Below are 19597 nucleotides of genomic sequence, written 5' to 3' on the forward strand. Positions count from 1 at the left end.
ATTTAAAAATGTGTCACAATTGGGGGCTTTGCTCCTTCTAGGCAGGTATGACTACAGGTTCAAATGTAATTCTGATAATCTTTCTATCATATGAGAAAGACCATGGCAACTTTTCAATTCTAGCATACAATGCCAGGAAGAAAAAACCACTGTTGGGCAAAGAAAGGGACAGAGGTTGCCTGGCAGTTCTCCACCACGACTGGGTACTTACGGGGCAGTGAGGTAACCCTCCAAAAAGCCGGCTGCAAACATGACGATCTCGTTGCTCAGGGATTGAGAACCGTACCCCGCTCTGATCTCCAGGATGCCCCAGCCTGTGGTTTTCACAGAGTTATTGTAAAAGCCATAGGCATCCCCATTCCTGTCTAGGACGTTTTTGACTTGTATTGTCTTCTCAGTAGGCATCCAGTATGCAGTTGCATAGTAGACCCCTGGAAAAAAAGAAAAAGGAATAATGATAGGATGTCATTGAACTGAATTGCTGATAACATTTTTTTTTTCTATGTAACCAACAATTCCAGCACATTTGCTTTTAAAGAGTTCTGTTCTATTACAACAGAATTGGGAAATCTGCCACACTATAGTTTGTCCTTGTTACAAGTGGGAAAAAACCAGAGCCTTGACCACGGGGGATGAGCCTAGAGCACAAAGAACCAGGTCAAAGGTAGGGGCGTAGTTGGAGCATCAAAGAGGTGGATCTAAGTGCTTCATCCTTAGAGATGGGATTCTGGGCAAGGCAGGAGCTGGAGCTCTCACCCACCTTGTCATTCAATCAAGAATAGGGTTCATATCCCTGGTCTGCAACCCTTTCCATCCCCCTCAATAGTTGGGCCAAAGCATCCATATTCTCTCACTTTCTATCCTATCTCTCCTGTTTAATTCTTTTTTTTTCCTTATCAAAAATATCTTATTTACAAAAAAATTCTATTATACTGTACATCCTATACTGGAAATACATTGAATAATTGCTAGAATAAATATAGGCAATTAATTCAATGTTTTATGAGAATGAGAGAATTTGACATTTGAATGTTATCAAAGCTTAAGTTAGAACATAAATAGTCAAAAAGGCAAACTCAAATTTTAGACTCATTTAATGGCGTGGTCTGTTTGTTTCTCACAAGCATTCCAATCAGTGAGAGTCTAAGTTGTAGAACATTATGTAACTTTTTGTACTCTGAAGGTAGAATGTGCAGTTTTTTCTTAAGCAGGATGGATGGAATATAGGTACCTGCATAAAAAGGAAGCAGAAAGGCAAGAAACACATGGTTGAATACTTCTCCACATTTATGCTTCATCACAATACTTTTTATGCAACTCTTCATGTGTTCAATTGTGTTTTTAAACACAGGTCTACACAGCACCAGCTACAAGGCAAGATGGGTCATGTCAAAAGTCAAACTGGATAACTGAGACCCCAGAGTAACTAAATTAACAAGGCTGAGGATACCTGGTCCATCAATTTTTTATGTGCCAATTCTTGATGTAACTATTAAACCTTGATATCATGTCTACTATGTAAACACATTTATGTAGGCCAGAACAGAAGAGATGAAGCAATTATCTGTATAATTCAGAAAAAATCTTCCCTAGAAAGTTAAAGAGGACATGTGGAGCTTGACTCTGCCAGTTTTGAATCTGTATGCCTTAGCCTTATTATAATTTATCCCACTCACCCATATAAACCTCATACTAACATGTAAAGTGAACTGACAAGCTGGAAAAAAAAAAGGTAGGTAAAGTATGTTCAATATATAGACAGGATCCAGTGAACACAGGTCACAGAACAAAATGATGAACTGCTTTGTATTTGTCCAAATTGTACAGATAATTTTTCCCACTTTCCTTTTTACGTAGCCTGGGAAAACACTGTGAGAATCTCCAAAGACTATCTTTAATACTCAGATTTTGTCCACTGCTGGATTACTAGTGTTTTCTTTTGAGAACTAGCATCCTCTTTTTTTTCAGTCTTATGAAAAAATTGTACTTTTCTACCTCTTTGGCCTTGATTTTCAGTGACTTCTTTTTTGTACACATAAGTATGAATTTCTACTCACGAAGTGTGACATGTATATTGGCCTTTTCTAAAGAAATGAAAAAAAGTTAAAATATTGAAAGTTTAAATAGTTTTTCACAGAAACAAACTATTCAATTTTAAAGGGAGAGAGAGAGAGAAACATTTTATTCTCTCTATCATGAACAACATCAGTCAACCAAGCTTCACATTTTGGGTAGAAATTTTTTAAGTATGAATTTTTTCAGAACCTATTTTATTTAAAAAAAAAAAAGGAAGAACAGGTGTATTTTGGCAGACAAGTAGAATATAAAATATACAAAATTTGTTTTAAAATTGGCATACAAAATTTTAAAACACAGTACAATTATATAAAAATACAGCACAGACAACGGCCTGTAAAATGTCCTTCGGCATTTCATTTGGTAGAGTTGAACAGAAAACCCTTTCTTAAAAAAAAATTAGCTATCAACACAGTCCATAAGTTAGGTTGTATATGTTGAAAGAACTTTTCCTTGAGTTTCCAAAATCCTCTTCTTCCATGGTTACCCACATAAAGCATGACTAGTGAGGTATATAGGGCAAAACACTGTGAGGCGGATGTACAATAAGGAAGAAGTGCATAAACAAAGAATTCTTCCCATTTTCATAGGAGTATCAGATTAAATGTGAGCTCTTCTTCTTCATGTATCATTTTACTTGGGCAGAATTAAAATAAACCCATACAAATGTCTTTGTTCAAGTCCCAGCAGCAGTGATGTGTCTCCTTTGGTGGCATTATCTGATGCCACAATACCGCACAGTCCCTAGAGGAACTAAGGTTCTGTGTGTGTCTGCATCTGTAACTGCAAACATCACATGTAAGATCATACATTAAGCACCATGTCATACCGTTGTCCCTTCTTCCGCCTGCCACAGTTTTTGATGAGAATCACATACGGTGTCAAAAACATGACCCAACAGCTTGCATAGAGCAATGTTCCAACAATTAAAGCTGTCTTGTTTGGATTCTGAGAATGGCTTTTTAGATTCCTTATAAATGGTGAAAATCACACCACCCAGGAGGATTGTATACCAAACTGATACTGGAATGAGTCCTATGAAATTATCAATGGATTTCCTTCCAGATGTGCCCCACCCAGCTTTGCTTATTGTTGCAACTGCAAACATCTTGGCGGGAAGTAAACTTGACATGTATAACATTGAGTGGAGGGACATGAAGACCATGATGATATTTCCTCTAAGGCAGCTGGCAGAAGATGATTTTATGAGACCCACTAACTGGACAGTTAACAAGAAATGGAGGATGTTCCAAATTTCACTCCTGTAGAAGAGCCGGATTACTGTGGCAATGAGAAAGAAAGGGAAGAACCCAGGGATGACTGCTTCATAGGTCATCCGCAAGTGATGTTTATGAAACCACATGGCATTGTACAGTCACTCTCGGAAGTAGGACTTGCTCCAACCGGTCTGCTGGTTTAACCATCTGAGACATCCCTTAGGTGTTTCAGTAAGGCATTTGGATCGAGCTGTGTATTTTGTTGCATAGCCCAGGCTCAGCACTCAGTTTGTTAGATGCCTGTCATCTCCAAAACTACAATGGCTGCCCATAAATTTTTTTTAAATTATTTATTTGTTTATTATTTATTTTTGGCTCACGCCGTGTCTTTAGTTGCGGCATGCGGGATCCTTGTTGCAGCATGCATGTGGGATCTAGTTCCCCAACCAGAGACAGAACCCGGGCCCCCTGCATTGGGAGCACAGAGTCCTACCCACTGGACCACCAGGGAAGTCCCCTGCCCATAAATTTTTGATTGTACCAGTCTTCCACAAATTCATGCAGTAAGGAGTTTCTGTACATTCCCAGAGGTCCACTAATGCACTGGACACATCCAAAATAAGACTGACAGGCCCTTTCTATGTTAAAAGCCATCCAGTATCTCACACTGCTGAGGAAGGTGATCCAGGAATCATACTTGTTTAAAATCTGGACATCTCCCCTGACATCTCCAACCATGGGATCTTCTTCTAAAACTTTTACCATCTCCACTGTTGAGGCAGGGTCAAGCATGGTGTCTGAATCACAAACCTGTACATAATCCACACTTCGTCCCAGTGCTCTGAAAGCCGTGTACATGACTTCTCTTATCCACCCCATTTTTGCATGATGCAAATACTCTTGTTGGATAAGACCAACTGGGTGACATGTTGTGAGCTTTCTTTATGTGACTCGTCTGTCTCACCAGGACCCTTCATGTGGAAGTTGTTCTTCCAGATATAAGTGGCTGATTTGTCCCTGCCCATGACTTCACTGAAGATGTCCATCATGTAAAGGTCATCTTCTAAGTTTCCATCTATGACCATGACAACTTTAATTCCAGGGTAGGTTAGCCTTTTCACAGATTGCAAACATTTCCATAAGTAGTCTGGATCTTCTTGATATACAGCAATGCAAAGAGCAACAGTTCTGTTCAACTTAATGGGGGCTTCTAGAGATTTTTTCATTTTTCGGCGCTCCAAAAGGCAAACAGGCTTTGGATGAGGAGGTGTGATGCTAAAAAGGCACCATATAGTCCAAAAGAGAAATAGTAATTATCTTTTTGGATAAATTGGTAGCCAAAAATATATGCAGTTGTGATTCCAAGGAGGAGAGAAACTTCAAAAAGCGTGGTTCCAATTATTCTCAGGATACATAGAAACCTCTTACAATACATTTTGTTCATTGAATCCTAATGCCACGTGAATTTCTGAAAGAATTTGACCTTGGTGCCCACTTATTCTTAAAGCTCTTTCCTCCCATGGTCTCTGGAACAACAATCTCTCCTGAATCACCTCCTCCTTTGCTTGCCTTTTCCTATTTCTCCCATGGGTTCCTCTTTATCTTTACACCCAAGAGCACAACGGATAACACCTTCTGGATGATTCCATCAGCACTAGAAATTAAAAATATCCAAAACAAAATTCATATTCTCTCCCAATCCATCCTCCATCCTCTGCTTTCTAGCTCTGTGATCTTTCAGCCTGAAACCCAAGTCCATCCAGGTCTCCTCTCTCCTGCATAACTCATGTTTAATCAAAACCTCCTGGGCTTCCCTGGTGGTGCAATGGTTAAGAATCCACCTGCCAATGCAGGGGACACGGGTTCGAGCCCCGGTCTGGGAAGATCCCACATGCCGCGGAGCAGCTAAGCCTGTGCGCCACAACTACTGAGCCTGCGCTCTAGAGCCCGCGAGCCACAACTACTGAAGCCTGTTCGCCTAGAGCCCGGGCTCTGCAACAAGAGAAGCCACCGCAATGAGAAGCCTGTGCACCTCAATGAAGAGTAGCCCCTGCTTGCCGCAACTAAAGAAAGCCTGCACACAGCAACGAAGACCCAACACAGCCAAAAATAAAAAAAAAATAAAATAAATTAAAAAACAAACAAACAAAAACCTCATAAATATCTCTACCACTAGTAAGTGCCTCTTTAGCTCTACATTTCTATGCTAGTTTTAGTAACACAACTAGTCTGAACTATGAAGAGGCTTTTTTTCCAGGTCTCTCTGACCTTTAATCCATTCTTTTTTTTTTTTTTTTTATCCTTATAAAAGACTTCTACAGACAAGTTTATTGACCTAGATGGAACATTTTAGAAAAACATTTTCTAAATGTTTACTGTAATGTATATTTAAATTTCCAAATGATAGTTAACCCAGGATTTTACAACTAAGCCTAGAATTTTGTTACCAAATGTAATAAAAAGCTTTAAAAACCCTTTAACAATCAATGGTATAAGTTTCACATTCTCCTGAATATATAAATTTGGTATACTTCACTTCTACTGATAATAATCCATTCTTCATACTTTGCCAGAGTGACCTTTCTAAAATGCAAAACTGATTTGTTTACTTAATTACCCCAAATCTTCAATGGCTTCTACTTCCTAGAATTAAAATTCTTTGACTTACCCTCTTGGCATTCATGACCTGGTTTCTGCCTGCCTATCTAGTTTCATCCACCACTCCATGCACTTTGTGATCTTGAAACCATTGCACACACAGCTCTCCAACCTGCCATGAGCTGGTCCAGCACCTCTGACTTTGCATATGCTGTTTCCTATGTCTGAGATTTTCTCTCTTCTTAAATACCTAGCAATCTCAAAATTGCTTTTTAAGACTCAGGAAGCAACACCCCCTTTGTAGGGACTGACTTGCTCTACAAGCTCCACGTACTTTGAAAGCAGGTCTTCTTCCAGTTTTATCACATTGTAATGTAATTTATATGTCTGCCCCTGCTCCTAGCCCATGAACTCGAGGCCAGAGATGGTTTCCTCAGCACTTGATATGGTGTCTGACCCACAACAGGTGCTCAATAAACATCTATGAAAGGAAGGAAGACTTAGGAAGAGAGAGAAAAGAAAAAAGAAGAAATGAAGAAAAGAAATGGTATGTAGTGCATTTATTTCTCTGCCTAAGAAACCACTGTACAGCTGCTCAGGTTAAAGACAAACATATTAAGGTCATCAAAGAGGTGGGAGGAGGCCAGAATGACTCAGATTCTAGGCTGTAACTCAGTGGATGGTTGTTGTATCATCACTGAGAGAGGGAGCAGATGGGAAACAGGTCTGGGAGGGAATATGAGTTTAGTTTTGGACACACTAAGTTTTTAGTGGTTAAGATACTATAAAGCTCAGATTAAATATTTATATATGGTTATCTATTTTCCACATTCAAAACTGACTCAGTATTTTATCTTTTTTGATGCAAAGATTGTCTATGAAATGAGCACTAAAATTAGAAACTTAATACTAGAGCATCGTGGCACCTTGGCCCAAGAGGGTGATACACTGGGACTTGGTCAAGCTATGCTAATCAGCTAATGCTGATTATGACCCTTAAAGAATGATCTTGAGTGGGAAAGTCAATTTATTCTGAACTGAGTCATGACCATATTGGTGGGCTTTCTTTAAAAACGGTAAAGTGGAAGTAATGGCATTGATAAACATAGGCAGGCGCAGAATACTTGCCAACAGGCTCCTGGTGATGAATGAGTCTAATTGTTACTAAGTCAATTGACCACAGTTGGACAATTGTGGGCATCATCCATAGTTATGTCCTTTCTTCTCCTCCCAAATATAATAAGTATGTTTTCCAAACTGATTTTGGGACACAAATGCCACAGCCTCAGCCCCTCCCCAACTTTTCTCATGCTTTCTCTCCCACCCTCACCTCCAGTGAGCTTTGTAGGAAATGAAAAAGGGTGGCTGTTTCACTGTTACTGGTACTACCTACTTTCCTGACCACAAATAATAAACTTCTGTAAATCTGTGCTTTTTTGACACTCATGTGCCCCCATGCATGGAAAAAAAAACTTCTACCCAGTCCTCAAGAGAATTCAATGAGAAAAATTTACTGCTAACACACTGACCAATTTAGCAAATGCTTTGAGAATTAAGCCAAAATCTGAGTTTCTCCTGCTACCCCTAATTGATGTCCTCCGTTCCTCAATGTTTTCTCCATGTATCAACTCTTCCTGGTTGCCCAGTTCCATGCTTTTTTCTGATTTTCTTAAATCCTCGAATAATTTAAGCCTTATGGTTTTCTATTTTTAAAAAAACATCTCCATGTTGTGAGGCGAATGGTGTGGAAAGGGTAATAGCAAAAAGGTAGAAAAATATCACATAATTCTAATCTCAATCTAGCTCGATACAAGCTCTGTGAAGGCAGGGGCCACTTCTGCTTATGACCCTATATCCTGGGAGTGCTGTAGCTGGCACAGTAATGTTTCTGTGATGAATCTAGTTTAATTGTGTGTGTTCTTGACCCAAAAGTGAAATTTATCTGAACATTCACAGAAGTTAATCTAAAATAACTCAAGTCATTATGTCTTCAAGCTTGGGTAAGGAGCCTAGAGGACGTTCAGATGCCCAAGGGGCAAGGGCCATGTGTTGATATTTTTTCTAGGGTCATGAAAATGAAAATGAGATTTAAACTTTTTTTTTTTTGGCTGTGTTGGGCCTTCATTGCTCTGCGCGGGCTTTCTCTAGTTGTGGCGAGCGGGAGCTACTCTTCGCTGCGGTGCATAGGTTTCTTATTGTGGTGGCTTCTCTTGTTGTGGAGCACAGGCTCTAGAGTGCAGGCTCAGTAGTTGTGGCTCATGGGCTTAGCTGCTCCGTGGCATGTGGGATCTTCCCGGACCAGGGATCAAACCTGTGTCCCCTGCATTGGCAGGAGGATTCTTAACCACTGCACCATCAGGGAAGTCCCAGACTTAAACATTTTTAACATCAACATCCTTAGAATCAATGCACTTGATAAATATTTGTTGAATGAATGGGAATATTACTTTCTAAAAACAGAGTATTTTTCTTCTATAAATAAAGATGAAAGAGGTCCCATCATTTTCCTATTTCTCTCTAAAAACCCAAACACCCAAATAGAATTTCTTTTATTTACCTGTTTATTCTAATATTTTCTATGAGTTAATTGTTTTCAGTTGAAAAAAAATTCCTAACCCTGTCTTAGAATTTGTAAAATAATCACAAGTGGCCTAAATCATTCTTTCCCATATTTGGAACCTAAGTTTGCTAGCACCTCATTTATGAAAGAGGAAGTAGTTTTCAACCCTGAGCAATACAATTTTTGCCTGATATAGTCAGTCAGAGAAAAAAAGAAACATGAGAGAGCAGAGGCAGAATATGTCAGAGAAAAATATAAAAACAATAAAATTGCAACTTAATCTATCCAGATTGGTTTTAGCTAATAATTTACTGACTGTGAACCTTGAATTGCTTTTCTCTTTTATGCTCCATGAGCATGGTCATTCAGCATCCCTCTGTGTACCTTGGCTTTGCACCTTTCCTTCTTCGAAAGGGCTTCCAGTAAATTGATACCTGGTTTTTAGATTTGCTTTGTCTCTTCATCAGAGTCACTAAGAAAATAACTGATTCATGAATAATCAACCTCTAGGCAGCAAAACTGTAAGTAGGTATTTTAGCTCTCACTCCCTCCAGAAATCAGAGCCTGGGATTGTTGATGAAAGGAGAATTATTTGGGGAAGTGCTCCCAGAGAACAGGAGTAGGGGGCCAGGAGAGTGAAACAGGGAGGGAGGGAAAGCAGGAGAGTGCATTTTGAGATGGTCCAAGGAGGTGTGCAGAATAAGCCTCTGAAGATCCCATCGCAGAGATGGAAGAGGGAGCATTTATCCAACTGCTCCCATCCCACATAGGTCAAAGGGAGTGTTAAATGAAGTGTTAAATCCTTCACTTTCAGGTTTGCACATGCTCCAGTGCTAAACAGTTATGATTTCGGAGGAGCTCTGAGGTAGAAAGCAGGGGGCTCCTGCAGTCTGGCTGAGGTGAGGTGCCTCAGCTTATATACGAGAAACTAGAATAAAAGGCAGGTGAGAAGATGTGAGGTGGGATGAATAATGTGCCTGATACACAAGGCAGGTTGAAAGGGATTAGTTTAAAAAAAGAAAGAGCTTCAAGGAAACAAAATACTAATACATAAAAATGCTGGAGATTTGCTTGGCTCTGGAATGATCTCTTTTCCTTCATCTCCTAAAAATGTACCTGTTCTTCATTGCTGGCTTAAATCAGAGTTCTTGCCAAAAGTCTTATCAACAGAAAGTCAACTTTGCCCCATTCTGATTTGGCACTCAGCTCACCGCTCATCTAGATCACTCTTTAGTTATATGTATTTGTGTGTATTTGGTCCAATAAATTTCATTACAAACTTCTTAAGAATGAGGGGTAGCATCTTAAATCTCATTGTATTGGCTCCTTTGGGCTTAACACAATGCTTTATTAAATGGCCACCTAAATCCCCAACTTTCACACTGGCTGGAAGGTCACCGGAGACAGATTCACATCACATCTACAGTATATTAATTCTTAATTTCTAATTGCAAATTAGAATTTTGATATCTTAGGTCTGGTTTGAGTAACTCGACACTACCTTACGTTGGAATTGTAGCTGTGTGTGAAAGGCTGAAGGACAAATTTCAGAGCAAGCCTGTCTCTCTCAATCAAGAGACTTTCACAATTTTCCCCAAGAAGATGATAACATGTCTGTTGTCTATACAGACGTAGAGTTTCAAATTTTAGACTCCAGTTTCCTCATAATTTCACTACCTCTATTAGTTTCATTTTTTAACCACATTAAGTAAATTCCTGTTTCACAGTAGTACAAAAAACCTACATAATAACATTATTAATACATTTTCTAGCCACATCTTAAAGCCAAATTATCAAAAGATTGTGAAATATAAGTTGTAGGAGCAACTGGAATCTTCTCTATTAAAAAAAAAGGTGAAACAAATGCATTTTTTAAAAAAACTCTTAAAATGTTAAACAAAATTAATCCCTTGAGATTCATTCCATTATTGTTGCTACTACATTTTTTGCTATTTCAATAGTTAATGCTTTGAAATTTGGAATCCAACAAAACATAACAGGTGACAAAAGTAAAAATAATGTCTAAATAAGTGTGAAAACTAAAGTTTCTATTTTGCATGTCAGAAGCAAGACCCAAGATTAAGTTCACGTGATAAACAGTTAATATATTATGGAAAGTAAATCACCATGAAATAGTTACTTAAAATGTTCTACCTCAATTTCAATACTGAAGGAAGATCTTTTAAATTTTCTTCCAGAGAAAGTTTTTGATCTTTGCTATCAGATTCAGGACCAGGAAACAAAATTTAATAATAAAGATTCATAAGTACTTCTCCCAGAAATTCTTCTGGAACTTATCTATTTGAAAACAAATTTTTTTGCTAAGGTCTAATCAATAAACGTGGTGTTATGCTTGTCTCTGCCCTGTCAAAGTCTATAATAAATGTTCAGTCAAAATATTTGTATGTTAGTCTTTATGAGAGAACCTCCCTAAATTTTCTCAAAATATTCCAAACTCCATGTGTCCCAAACTAAAGTCACCCTGTTCCCAGTCCTCAAATAAGTGCCTTTTCCTTTAGTTCTCACCTTGATGAAGGCAAGAATCATCCACCACTTTGATCTGGAAGTCATCCCTCCTGGCCATTTACCAAGTCCTCAGGCTTTTATCTATTTCCTTTTCTTCCCTATGTATCACTTTAGTTGAGGCTCTTCCCGTTTCTGGAACTTATCTTGTATACATTCTTATAAACACACTAGCATAGAGCTTGGATTGGTTCAAGATGGTGGAGTAGAAGGACATGCACTCACCCCTTCTTGCAAGAGCACCGGAATCACAACTAACTGCTGAACAACATCAACAGGAAGTCGCTGGAACCAACCAAAAAAGATACCCACATCCAGAGACAAAGGAGAAGCCACAATGAGATGGTAGGAGGGGCGCAATCATGATAAAATCAAATCCCATAACCACTGGGTGGGCGACTCACAAACTGTAGATCAATTATACCACAGAAGTCCACCCACTGGAGTGAAGGTTCTTAGCCCCATGTCAGGCTTCCCAACCTGGGGATACAGAGAATCTGACTTTGAAGGCCAGCAGAATTTGATTGCAGGACTTTCACAGGACTGGGGGAAACAAAGACTCCACTCTTGGAGGGCACACATAAAGTCCTGTGTGCATTAGCACCCAGGAGAAAGGAGCAGTGACCCCATAGGAGACTGAACCAGACCTACCTGCTAGTGTTGGAGGGTCTCCTGGGGGGCCGGGGGTGGGATGGCTGTGGCTCATCACAGGGACAAGGACACTGGCACTGACAACAGCACTTCTTGGAAATACTCATTGGCATGAGCCCTCCCGGAGACTGCCGTTAGCCACAGCAAACAGCCTGTAGGCTCCAGTGCTGGGTTGCCTCAGGCCAAACAACCAAGAGGGAAGGAACACAGCCACATCCATCAACAGACAAGTGGACTAAAGTTTTACTGAGCACATCCCTGCCCACAAGAGCAAGACCCCATAAGGTTAACAGCTGATCTTTCAGCAGAAACTCTGCAAGCCAGAAGGAAGTGGCAGGACATATTTAAAGTGATGAAAGGGAAAAACCTACAATCAAGATTACTCTACCCAGCAAGGATCTCATTCAGATTCAACAGAGAAGTTAAAACCTTTACAGACAAGCAAAAGCTAAGAGAATTCAGCACCACCAAACCAGCTTTACAACAAATGCTAAAGGAACTTCTCTAGGCAGGAAAACAAGACAAGGAAAAGACCTACAATAACAAACCCAAAACAATTAAGAAAATGGTAATAGGAACGTACATATGGATAATTACCTTAAATGTAAATGGATTAAATGCTCCAACCAAAAGACACAGACTGGCTGAATGGATACAAAAACAAGACCCATATATATGCTGTCTACAAGAGACCCACTTCAGACCTAGGGACACAGAGACTGAAAGTGAGTGGATGGAAAAAGATATTCCATGCAAATGGAAATCAAAAGAAAGCTGCAGTAGCAATTCTCATATCAGACAAAATAGACTTTAAAATAAAGACTATTACAAGAGACAAAGAAGGACACTACATAATGATCAAGGGAACATAGACGCAAATATCCTCAACAAAATACTAGCAATTCGAATGCACAATACATTAAAAGGATCATACACCACAATCAAGTGAGATTTATCCCAGGGAATGCAAGGATTTTTCAATATCTGCAAATCAATCAGTGTGATACACCACATTAACAAATTGAAGAAAAACCATATGATCATCTTAATAGATGCAGAAAAAGCTTTTGATAAAAATTCAATATCAATTTACAATAAAAACTCTCCAGAAAGTGGGCATAGAGGGAACCTACCTCAACATAATAAGGCCATATATGACAAACCCATAGCTAACATCATACTCAACAGTGTAAAGCGGAAAGCATTTCCTCTAAGACCGGGAACAAGACAAGGATGTCCACTCTCACCACTTTTATTCAACATAGTTTTGGAAGTCCTAGCTGCAGCAATCAGAGAAGAAAAAGAAATAAAAGGAATCCAAATTGGAAAAGACGTTAAACTGTCACTGTTTGCAGATGACATGATACTATGCATAGAAAATCCTAAAGACACTACCAGAAAACTACTAGAGCTCATCAATGAATTTGGTAAAGCTGTAGGTTACAAAATTAATACACAGAAATCTGTTGCATTTCTATACATTAACAATGAAAGACAAATTCAAGAAACAATCCCATTTACCATCACATCAAAAAGAATAAAATACCTAGGAATAAACCTACCTAAGGAGGCTAAAGACCTGTACTCTGAAAACTATAAGATGCTGATGCAAGAAATTGAAGACGACACCAACAGATGGAAAGATATACCATGTTCTTGGATTGGAAGAATCAATATTGTCCAGATGACTATACTACCCAAGGCAATCTACAGATTTATTGCAATCCCTATCAAATTACCAATGGCATTTTTCACAGAACTAGAACAAAAAATCTTAAAATTTGTATGGAGACTCAAAAGACCCCGAATAGCCAAAACAGTCTTGAGAAAGAAAAACGGAGCTGGAGGAATCAGGCTTCCTGACTTCAGACTACACTACAAAGCTATAGTCATCAAAACAATATGGTAGGGGCTTCCCTGGTGGCGCAGTGGTTAAGGATCTGCCTGCCAATGCAGGGGACACGGGTTCGAGCCCTGGTCTGGGAAGATCCCACATGCTCGCGGAGCGACTAGGCCCGTGAGCCACAACTACTGAGCCTGCGCGTCTGGAGCCTGTGCTCCGCAACAAGAGAGGCCGCGATAGTGAGAGGCCCGCGCACCGCGATGAAGAGTGGCCCCTGCTTGCCGCAACCAGAGAAAGCCCTCGCACAGAAACAAAGACCCAACACAGTCAAAAATAAATAAATAAATAAATTAATTAAAAAAAAAACAAAACAATATGGTACTGGCACAAAAACAGACATATAGCTCAATGGAGCAGGATAGAAAGCCCAGAAATAAACCTATGCATCTATGGTCAATTAATCTATGACAAAGGAGGCAAGACTATACAGTGGTGGAAAGACAGTCTCTTCAACAAATGGTGCTGGGACAACTGGACAGCTACATGTAAAAAAATAAAATCAGATCATTCTTTAACACCATACAAAAAAGTAAGCTCAAAATGGATTAAAGACCTAAATGTGAGACCAAACACTATAAAACTCCTAGAGGAAAACATAGGCAGAACACTCTCTGACATAAATTGCAGCAATATCTTTTTCGATCCATCTCCCAGAGTAATGGGAATAAAAACAAGAATAAGCAAATGAGACCTAATTAAATTCAAAAGCTTTTGCACAGCAAAGAAAACCATAAACACAATGAAAAGACAACCCACAGAATGGGAGAAAATGTTTGCAAATGAGGTGACGGACAAGGGATTAGTCTCCAAAATATACAAACAGCTCATGTGGCTTAATATCATCAAAACAAACAACCCAATCAAAAAATGGGCAGAAGAGCTAAATAGACATTTCTCCAAAGAAGACATACAGATGGCCAAGAGGCACATGAAAAGATGTTCAACATCGTGAATTTTTAGAGAAATGCAAATCAAAACTACAGTGAGATATTACCTCACACCAGTCAAAATGGCTATTATCAAAAAGTCCACGAACAATAAATGCTGGAGAGGGTGTGGAGAGAAGGGAACCCTCCTGCACTGTTGGTGGGAATGTAAATTGGTACAGCCACTATGGAGAACAGTATGGAGGTTTCTTAAAAAACTAAAAATAGAGCTACCATATGATCCTGCAATCCCACTCTTGGGCATATATCCACAGAAAAACATGGTTCGAAAGTATACATGCACCCCAATGTTCATTGCAGCACTGTTTACAATAGCCAAGATATGGAAGCAACCTAAATGTCCATCAACAGAGGAGTGGATAAAGAAGATGTGGTAGATATATACAGTGGAATATTACTCACCCATTAAAAAGAATGAAATAATGCCATTTGCAGCAACATGGATGGACCTAGAGATTGTCATACTGAGTGAAGTAAGTCACACAGAGAAAGAGAAATATTGTATGATATCGCTTATATGCGGAATGTAAAAAGAAATGATACAAATGAACTTATTTACAGAACAGAAACAAACTCATAAACTTAGAGAATGAAGTTATGGTTACCAGGGGGTAAGGGTGGAGGGAAGGGATAGTAAGGGTGTTTGGTTTTGACATATACACACAGCTATATTTAAAACCAGTAACCAGCCAGGACCTACCGTATAGCACAGGGAACTCTGCTCAATGTTATGTAGCAGCCTGGATGGGGGGGCAGTTAGGGGGAGAGTGGATACGTGTATGGCTGAGTCACTTTGCTGTGCACCTGAAACTATCACAACATTGTTAATCGGCTATACTCCAATATAAAATAAAAAGTTCAAAAAAAAAGATACCACATTAAAAAAAAAAAAGCTAGTATAGAAAAAGCACAAGAAAATGTTTGAGTTCACACAGAGCACTGTCTTCTTTTGGGTCTAAAACACTAAGACAATGGGGATGAGCTGTAGGAAGACTTAGTGAGTCTCAGAAAGACAGAAAAGTGATGGGAAATTCTAAGGCAGCCATGGTTAATAAAATTTGCACTTTGGCAAAAATAGTCAAGGTGATTTCAGACAGTTATAACCCAGGAAAGTGTTTTCTGAAACAGCTGCTTAATGTGCTGGTATGGACCCCAACTCCCTGAAATGTTAGGCCATGATTAAGAAAAAATTCTGTTTTTATACCAAGTTATTACTTCACAGAACATGTATTATCATCAGCAATCCTTTTGCCTTATCAAGAGATCCATGATGCTTTTTCAGAGAAAAGTAACTCCAATGGCTGGTCAATTACATAGCCCCTACTATGTGCCAGGTACTGTTCCTCACAACAAACTTATGATATAGATATTATTATAATACCCATTTTAAGGATGAGGAAATTGAGGCGTGGAGAGGTTAGATAATTGACCGAAGGTCATGTGGTTAGTAAGTATTGGAGCCAGGATTCAAACATAGGCAGTCTGGCTCTACGGCTTCTGTCTTGGAATTCCATCATATCTCTCTAATACTTGACTTCCAAGAATGAAGACCTGCCACAGAAAGAGTGAACATATGGAGCAACTTCCTCAGGGAATCTGGAAATAAGAAAGTTCTCAGAGACAAAGGATCAATTGAGATTGGCCTCAGCCATAGGTGTCTGCTACATCAGTTAAGGAGACTGAACAACTCCCAGGACTGTAAACTCCTCATAAAGGGACAGCCACATAAAGGGATTAGCCTCTTTAGAGAGGCAATCTGTTAGTTTCACGTGGCACTGGTGAGTCATGGGAGAGTGGAAAAGGAGTTGCTGACCAGGTTTTTGGGCAAGCAGTGTCTGGTAAGGAGGACCCATGGGCTGACTGAAGTGTCCAGTCCTAGTGAGACGCAGGTGAATCAGGCCCCCAGCCTAAGAATCCCTGATATTCTTTTATCCTGTGTAGTTTGATTGCAGTGAGGATGTGCCTGGAGCAGGCTACACAAATAACCAGTCTGATAAAAATGAACAACAATTAGTATTTTGATGAATAGACGTGTGTTTATCAGGACAAATCAGCTTCCTTGTATCTGATCAGCTCTGGAGAACTGGAAAGAATGAATTTCTGGAGTCTAGTCCTGCAAGTCCCAGGGCCAGATCTGGAACCAGTTTTACCAAGGCACATGCCACCTTACGAGTCTCTTGGCAACCAACCTATCTCTTTCCCTGGTGACAACCTGACTGCACTATACATACGACTTAGAAAAACTGGTAATTCCCTGGTGGTCCAGTGGTTAGAACTCTGAGCTTTCACTGCCAAGGGCTCGAGTTCAATCCCTGGTAGGAGCTGCAAGCTATGCGGCAAAAAGAAAAGAAAAGAAAAGAAAAATTATACAAGACATCCTAAAAACACATGTGGGGCTTGAAAGTCTGGAAAGATAAAGGCAATGCGATTATATGTCTGAAGTCTATAATAGTTTGAAATATATGGCTAGGATGAATTGGTAGTTGTTTGCCGATTTCTAGAATAATGAAACTACAACGTAACTTTCAAAAATTAAAGAAGTTGGTTTTGGATAAAGAGGTGTATGTTAGCAGATATAAAATTCATTCCAGGGGGTTGAAAATACAATCCCTTTAGTGTTTATCGGGCACTCGTTAAATGCTGAGTACTGAGCTGGGCATTTCAGAGAGAACATGGAAAGCAAGGGGTAGCAAAGGCCCCATTTTCTGCCCAAAAGTTGTTGGCAGTCCAGCAGTTGAGGGTAAGACAAAGACCCCAAAAGCTGCACTAGAAAACAGGTTAATATGGGTGGAACAAAGGAAACAGAGATCGCATCTTTTGAGACAGTCGGGGTGGGCATCACCAGCCATTCCTCAATGCCATGATAAGACATCTTTCTAGATTGCTGGGCACAGTGCCATCAGGATCAGTTGCAGCAGAAGTGCCCTCACTCTTTGCCTTGACTCCCTCCACCTGGCGTGGCTTCAGCTTCTTATTTGGGGAACTCAGTTTAAGAAGCTGTTTCTTGTAGGCTGATATTTTCTTGAATAAACAGTGCCCCATCTTCAGAAAAACAACGTCTCCACCTCACTCCTCAGGCTGCCCCCTCACATCTACAGAAACATTGAAAACAATCCCAATAATCCAAAAGAAGAACAGAAAAGGGAGAGAAGATTCCGCCAGCACTCCAGACACAGAAGCCATTTCCATTTCCAGGGCGCTCCCTAGCCTGTCCCAGGTGTGTCCTAATGAGCAGTCTCAATGGGCTAAAAGGTGGCACAGGCTCCACCACCTCCAGAATGTGCAGGCAAATCACGGGTCAGGAGCCTGGGACTGGTCACTTCTGAGCTCAGAAGCCCAGGCAGCTTCAAAGACTGGAAAGATTTAAGAATGATAAGTGGGCAAGTTGCGAAAGCAAAGGCCTTGAAATCTGGTGACTGCACACACTTGTTGATGGAAGGTGGAGGAACAAGAACCAGCAGGTGCTTTTAGGAAGGGGTCGCTCTCCCGAACCCCACCCTAGTCTTGCACAAGGTCAGCACAGAAAAGGGATTAGGAAATAAAATGAAACGAATCCTCTCTTAATATTACTTTTCAAGTCTGTCAGGTTTTTTTTTTTACTTAATCTTGGTTTTATTCATTGGGAGTGAAAGTGACAAAGCCCAAACTTTTTTTTTTTTTTTTTTTTTTTGAGGCAAAGGGTCAGTGTCAATACCTGTAGGGATAAAACCTTTTTAAAACCTGTTTTACTAAGAGGGGAGTAGTCAAGTAAATGGCCTTTTGCATTTCAGCTCTGCCTTCATTGGCTGTGTATCTTTATGCAAGTTACTGAAATCTCTCAGTCTCAAACTTTCTCATCTGTATTAGGGGGATAATAAGCCTACTTAGGATTGTAGCGAGCATTATATGAGAGAACACAAATCCTTCCGCACACTGCCTGGCACATAGCAAGCTGACAATACCAGGCTGCACTTCGCATCATTTTAAACCAAAGTCTTTGTCAATTAAGGCAAAAAAAAAAAAAAAAAAAAAAATGAAAGTGGCATTCCGGGATCATACCTCTCTATGGTGCGAATAAATATATTCAGATGTCCTTTGGCTGACGCTTTTAGGACAAGCCAAGGCTCAGCAAAGCCAAGAGTCGTGCAGGAGCGAACCGATTTGTCTGCCAAGAATTCTGGCCAGCACTTTTTAAGTTCGCAGAAGCACACACCCTATGCCCTCATCTGGGGCCATCCCCGAGCTCCAGCAGGGCTGGAGCAACCCCGGCAGAAGCGCGTTCCTTGGCGCCCACCCAGAAGCCAGACGGACACACCCGCGGGAAGTAAACTTGACCGGACTCTGGAGCTCACCGAGCGGCGCGGGCCAGCGGGGAGCGCGCGGGCGTCCAGGGACCCTCCCGGCGCCCCCCGCCCGGGCTGCCCGCGGGGCGCGCTGCTCACCTGCCAGGCCCGGCGGCACCACGGCGGCCAGCAGCAGCAGCAGCAGCAGCAGCAGCGGGGCCGGCGGCGAGGGCAGCCCGGGGCTCCCGTCCGGGCTGCGGCGGGACATCGCTCGGCGGCCGCGATCTCCGCTCGGCTGGACCAGGCGGCTGTTGGCAGAGCGGTTCTGCGGCCGGTAGCGGGGCGCAGCGATGCAGAGTTTGGGGCGTCCTTAACTTTCCTCTCTCATGAGCCCGGCCTGTTTGGGGCTTTTAGAGGCGAGGAAGCCTCACGTGGCCTTGAGGACAACCTTCGCCCTGTTGGGCCCCAGTCGGGGAAGGGCGGGTCCTTTCTGACCCTCTAGCGCCCTGTGGGCAGGGCTGGGACAGTTGCCCTCCTGCACTTCTGGGACCTGCCGAGGCTACGTGCTGCTTTCTCCTCACTCCTCGGGAGGTTTGGCGGCCCAGGGCTGGAACAAATCAGTTCATGTCCACACCGCTAGCCTCTAGGGCCGGCCACTCGTCTGCAGCAGCTGGGAGGAGACCCCCTGGGCCGTGGAGAAATGCATACCCCTGCCTACACGCAGCTCCGATTCTTCGCCATTCTGGAGAGGTCTTCACTGGTCCTTCTAACTCCAGGATTAGTGCCCTTCCATCTCAGGCTGTTTAACCTAAGTCCATTGGCTGCGGCTCAAGACTTTGGATCGTTTGCTTTTCTCTTCA

The 19597-nt window shown here is 41.1% G+C and overlaps 1 protein-coding gene and 1 pseudogene across 2 annotated transcripts in view; both read right to left on the reverse strand.

Moving 5' to 3' along the window:
- The window catches only part of PLBD1 (phospholipase B domain containing 1), a 67960-nt gene extending 48632 nt beyond the window's left edge, over window positions 1-19328 (reverse strand). The window contains exons 1-2 of one of the 2 annotated variants that reach the window (XM_059934497.1): window positions 18897-19328; window positions 212-431 (exon numbers count right to left, since the gene is read on the reverse strand). In XM_059934497.1, coding sequence (XP_059790480.1) covers window positions 212-431; window positions 18897-19005 — 329 coding nt within the window. In that variant the 5' untranslated portion in view covers window positions 19006-19328. Of the gene's footprint in view, window positions 1-211; window positions 432-18806; window positions 18828-18896 lie in introns of those variants that run through there. The other variant, XM_059934498.1, reaches the window with a different exon arrangement.
- LOC132372422 (hyaluronan synthase 2-like) lies at window positions 2792-4728 on the reverse strand (annotated as a pseudogene).
- Window positions 19329-19597: the final 269 nt, after the last annotated feature.

This window comes from Balaenoptera ricei, chromosome 10, assembly GCF_028023285.1.
Source record: "Balaenoptera ricei isolate mBalRic1 chromosome 10, mBalRic1.hap2, whole genome shotgun sequence".
In the NCBI taxonomy this organism is placed as follows: domain Eukaryota; kingdom Metazoa; phylum Chordata; class Mammalia; order Artiodactyla; family Balaenopteridae; genus Balaenoptera; species Balaenoptera ricei.